At 42.5% G+C, this 5,567-nt stretch overlaps 1 protein-coding gene across 3 annotated transcripts in view; it reads right to left on the reverse strand.

Moving 5' to 3' along the window:
* Positions 1–228: 228 nt before the first annotated feature.
* Positions 229–5,567, reverse strand: part of LOC122553871 (1-phosphatidylinositol 4,5-bisphosphate phosphodiesterase beta-2-like) — a 127,806-nt gene continuing 122,467 nt past the window's right edge. For all 3 annotated transcript variants that reach the window (XM_043698322.1, XM_043698321.1, XM_043698320.1), the window contains 3 exons: positions 5,051–5,108; positions 4,259–4,345; positions 229–1,510 (listed from right to left, as the gene is read on the reverse strand). In XM_043698322.1, coding sequence (XP_043554257.1) covers positions 1,265–1,510; positions 4,259–4,345; positions 5,051–5,108 — 391 coding nt within the window. In that variant the 3' untranslated portion in view covers positions 229–1,264. The remainder of the gene's footprint in view (positions 1,511–4,258; positions 4,346–5,050; positions 5,109–5,567) is intronic.

Below are 5,567 nucleotides of genomic sequence, written 5' to 3' on the forward strand. Positions count from 1 at the left end.
GGCTGAAGAAATTCCTCCTCATCTAGTTTCTAAAGGGCCATCCCTTCACTCTGAGGCCAGTTAATGGTTAACCAAAGTTTCAGATCATTTGATCTGCTGAGAGCTCACTCATCCCCTCCCATGGTCCACTGCTTCCAAGGTATATGCCCCTTACTAGGCCCACTCTAGACTCCAATGGTAACTCGGCAAATACACTTAAAAAAACACATACATCGGTAGAAGGGAATGGTCACACTAAGTTTATTTTCAAAAACATTCACAGGTGTTATTCACTCAAACTGCTGTTTAAGTCAAGGTAAAAGTACTATAATCATTCTGCACACAAACCACAGAAAATAGTTTCAGAGAACCGTAGCAAGCTGAGTCAGAGGAAGAGGTACTGTACCCATTTAAGGTTACTTATAACTCGTGGTTCTACAAAGGCTTTAATCTTATCCCAGCATCTACATGGAGCCCAGCATTTCTTGAACAGCAGGCCACTTTGCTGGTGAGCTACCTGCTATAGTGAACACACTATTCCCAGTAGACCCTCACTGCTGCATGCATGCTCCCCAAGGTCTCTGCCATGAGATCAGCCATCAAGCTCCTTCTGCTGCACATTAATGTTTACCTCCAATACCTGGAGACATCTCCCCTGGGGTAAACAGAGCAGAAAATCCACTTTCAACAATGAATGTTTTAAGGATAGGTGGAACAGCTTGGATTCCAAGGGAACTGACTGATTAACAAACCCATAAAAAAGACAGCCTTTCACCGACATAGAAGCAATCATTTAGACTGTCACCTCTGTGGCAGCTCTCCAAGAGATGCCACTTCCCCTGTTGTTATAAAAAGGCAGAGGCGAAGAGAAGAGAGAGATAAAGGGCAGGATAGACGTGGTTTCCGTGTTTTAATATCACCAAGCTCAAAGGGGAAATGTCTCACTGACAGGGGGAGCAGAGACCAGAGTGCCCGGTCACAAAAGTCACTGATCGATTGCAAGTCCTTACAAGAGAGACGTAACTACGGAAGAGGGAATGGCACAAGAAAATATAGATAGACCATGAGAGGAAGCACTTTTCTGACAACCCATCTGACAATGGGTGTCAACCCCTAATTCGATGTGTGCACATTAACAAGTGAGACCATACAAGCTATAAATCAGCGAGGGAGCACATGTTACCCTGCACCAGTGTAAAGTACTCAACTCATCTCTGTGCTGATCTCGGCCTGGTATCTGTGCAGTACATCCCTGATCCAGGGCTTTTACTAGTGTTATTGTTAGTTATAGCACAGCAATAAGATATTCTGGACCATCCTCATCTTCATTCGCTATACTCTCTGATGTGTTCTCTGTTGTAGGTGGCAGTGGTTCAAGAGCTTTTGATTCCTCCACATCTTTCTCTTGGCTCTGCATTCTCTCCAGCTCCGGGGTGAACTTGCTTGTGATGATCAACTTGCTCAGCTCTTCCACCAACTGCGGCAAGGCTGTCATTTTTGCCTCGTACTCGTCGTGAACCTCCTGCTGGTACTGAACAGGTGGGAAACAAGGAGAGGAAAGCAGATCAATGGTGGCTCAAACAGGACCCTTCTCCCTTAACACTGTGCACTGGCTCAGGGGGCTTATAGCTGCAGTGTGTGGGCAACTATGCCACAGGCTTCTGGCGTTGGGAATGTGAACCTCAAGGCAACAATTTGCATGCCTACCTGTTCCATGTGCTGTGAATAGGCGTGGACTGAAGGAATGGTGCAGGCATGATGGGTGAAATGGCCTCCTCCTGTGCCAAAATGATACTGGCATTCTGTGAAAAGGCTCAGGCACACATGCAGAAGCAAAGTGACTCTCGGACGATAAGACAGCTGTTGGAGAAGGGAGTTTGACATTCCTACAACCGTCTCCTGACGTGACCCCGGAACTGACTGGTTCCAGTTTTAAGGTTATGTCCATTTGTTCTGACTTGCCTCACCAGAGGAAATAGTTTCACTCTATCTAACATGTAAAATCCTTTAATGATAAGAACACCTCAATCAGATCCTAGTCTGTACTGTCACACTCCGGTATATTCTGAACTTCAAACCAATTTTCAAGTTTTTAAAAACAGAACACCAAAGGCTGGAAAGATGGATACCGAAGGGTCACCTGACATCTTTTTGAGGAATGAAACCACTCTTTTGTTGCAAAAGACCTAAACAATCTTCCAGACTGATGCTGAATTGATGCCCTTTCCTGAAACTAATCTAAGAGACTACTATGACATTGACTAGGTCAAGATGTTAAATAACCCGTCACCACCCACCCTCCAATTTTATTCAGAAAAGACTTCGAACTTGTGGAATTCACCTGATGAGAATTGATTTTGTTGTTGCAAAAGTTACTTGCAGGCAGAATTCCACCAAAATGCCATCAAACCAGCTGCAAGATAATTAATGAGCAATACCTTGAAAGTAGGAGTTCCCAGAGAAAACTGCTCCCCCAACCTATTCCAATTTGGAGTTTACCTGCAAACCAAACTCCTTAAAATTCAACTACAAGAAACTTCACAGACTGTTGAGAACCCTTCACTTTACAATACCTAGAAAACATCGACTTCATCTCAGAAACTACAGGCCTGCCATAAAAGAGGCTGATATCATTAATGTGTGTATGTGTAAGTGAGACAGGTGAGTAAAACATTCTGTTATTTGGGGAGCAATGAGACTCACAAACATTGATGCTGGATTTATTTAATTGGGATGCAGGAGATCTGAAATAAAAACAGCAGGTATGGCAGCATCGGTGGGGGAAAAGCAGAGTTAATGTTTTGAGTTCAGTGAATCTCCTCTGATGAAGAGTCATTGAAGTCTGTTTCTCTCTTCACAGATGCTGACAGACCTGCTGAGTCTCTCTAGTATTACTGTTTTTATTTATTTGGGATGCACATACCAAGGTAAAAACATACCTCTTACATACAACCATATTGATCACAGGCAGTGAAAAGCAACACATATTCTGTCCATGACAGTACTTAAGGAAACAATTAAACTGCTTTGGGTAATGTTACCCTGGATAACTCTCTGCACCAGTCCTGAGGGAGTTTTGCACTGACAACGATGCAGTAATTCTGATGCGAAATTAAACCCAAACGTAGAAAAGTACAAATTAGGTGTGGGAATACCTCTATATTTTTAATCAAGTTCAACTTTTACTCTTCTAAGCTCCAGTAGATACAACCTAGCCTATTCAACTTTATCTTACAAGACAACCCTCCCATTTTGGGTATTAGTCTGGTAATCTTCTCTGAACTGTTTTCAATGCATTTGCATCTTTCTTTAAACAAGGAGTCAGCCCTTTGCACGGTACCTCAGATATAGAATCACCAATGTCCTGTATAATTGAAGCAAAATTTTCCTACTCTTGTAAGAAATCCCCTCATAATAAATGATAACATGCTATTTGCTTTCCTAATTTCTCTAACTGTACCAGTACCAATTGTTTGTGATTCACGTACAAGAACCCTAGATCTCCCTGCATTTCAGAGCCCTGTAACCTCTCACCTTTTAGATAATATGACTCTTCTTTTCCTTCCTGCAAAATGGACAATTTCATATTTTCCCCATATTATACCCCATCTGCAATATCATCACTGCCCACTCACTTAACCTATCTATATCACCTTTATAGTCTCCTTACACCATTTCACAATTTACTTTCCCACCTATCATTGTGTCATCAGGAAAATTTAGCTGGTAAGATTTTGGAGCAGATGTAGGCCATTCAGCCCAGAGTCTACTCCACCATTCAATGAGATCATGGGTGATATGATAATTGTCAACTCCACTTTCCTGCCTTTTGCCTTGATTCCCTTACTGATTAAATATTTTGTTTATCTTGGTTTGAGTATACTTAATGATCCAGCCTCAACAGCCCAAAATATTCACTGCCCTTTGAGTGAAGAAATTCCTCGTCATCTCTATCTCTTATTCTGAGATTATGTCATCTGGTCCTACACCTTCCAAAAGGGGAAACCACCTTTCAATATCTACCCTGCAAAGTCTCCTATGAATCCTGTATGTTTTAAAATGGTCACTTATTCTTCTAAACACCAATGAGTATAGACTGAACTTATTCAACATTTCCTCACAAGACAGTCTCCTCTGTTTCCAGGATCAGTCAGTGAAACTTCTCTGGACTGCCTCCCATGCCAGCATATCTTTCCTGAGATAAGGGGCCCAAACTATTCACAGCATTCCAGCTGGGGTCTGACTAGTGCCTTGTATAGTTTTGGTCCAACTCAGTTACCTCTTTTTCCTTTTCCTTAATTTCCTCTAATTTTGCTGAATACTTTTCTTCAAGCTTGCTCTCAAGATTCGTTTGATTCACGTAAGCCTGCAATAAAAAAAAATCAGAAGTGAAGTGAAACTGTTGTTTGGTAAGTGAGATTTTCATTTGCAGGAGTGGGATTGTAATTTGTGGAACTGAACCGTTTGGGGAGTGGGAATGTTCTTTGGGGAGAGGGATTTGTTTCTTGGGAGTAAGCTGAGGGATGACCTTATAGAGGTTTATAAGATCATGTGGGGCATGGATAGGATAAATAGGCAAGGTCTTTTCCCTGGGATGGGGGAATCCAGAACGAGAGGGTGAGATGGGAAAGATTTAAAAGGAACCTAAAGGCAACTTTTTCACGCAGAGGGTGGTGCTTGTCTGGAATGAACTGCCAGAGGAAGTGGTGGAGGTTGGTACGATTACAACATTTAAACAGCATCTGGATGGGTATATGAATAGGAAGGATTTAGAGGGATGTAGGCCAAGTGCTGGCAAATGGGACAAGTTTCATTTCGGATATCTGGTCAGCTTGGATGAGTTGGACCGAAAGGTCTATTTCCATTGCTGTCCAGCTCTATGACTATTATTTGTGGAGAGGGAATGTTGCCTTGAGAGTGCAGATATCAGTTCTAGAAAGCGAAATTGTTGTTTAGTACACCAGTCATTGCAAATGCATAGCGATGAGCTGAATGGGCTTTCTCATATTTTGTTGTTTCTTGTTGGTTTGTTGATGTCGAGAAAAACTCTCCTCTGTGCCATGCCACCTACCAGCTTAAAGAGTTTCACTGACATCTGAATATGATGCTCATTGATCTCCTTCTTGCGCCTGTGAAGGAAGCACAGTGTTCTGTGAGCAGTGTGACCTTGGTATTAGAATGTAATCAGACTAGACTGCACTGATTCTCTCTTATTACATATGCAGGAACAAAGGTATAGTCTTTGTTACAAGATCCACTAATTGCTTATTTAAAATTCTACCTACTGTTAAAGGGCCTGTAAATTATGTCCACCAGGTTTCTCAAACAGACTTTAATTCTGATCTCCACAAATAGTCATTCTACTTCGTTGTACTTAGTGAAGATCCTTTCTCACTAGAGTGCTTATGTCATTGTTTATTACCCGATGTGGTCTCCTCTACATTGGGGAGACTGGGCGCCTCCTAGCAGAGCGCTTTAGGGAACATCTCCGAGACACCCGCACCAATCAACCAAACCGCCCCATGGCCCAACATTTCAACTCCCCCTCCCACTCTGCCGAGGACATGGAGGTCCTGGGCCCCTTCACC

The sequence above is a fragment of the Chiloscyllium plagiosum genome, chromosome 10 (assembly GCF_004010195.1).
Source record: "Chiloscyllium plagiosum isolate BGI_BamShark_2017 chromosome 10, ASM401019v2, whole genome shotgun sequence".
In the NCBI taxonomy this organism is placed as follows: Eukaryota; Metazoa; Chordata; class Chondrichthyes; order Orectolobiformes; family Hemiscylliidae; genus Chiloscyllium; species Chiloscyllium plagiosum.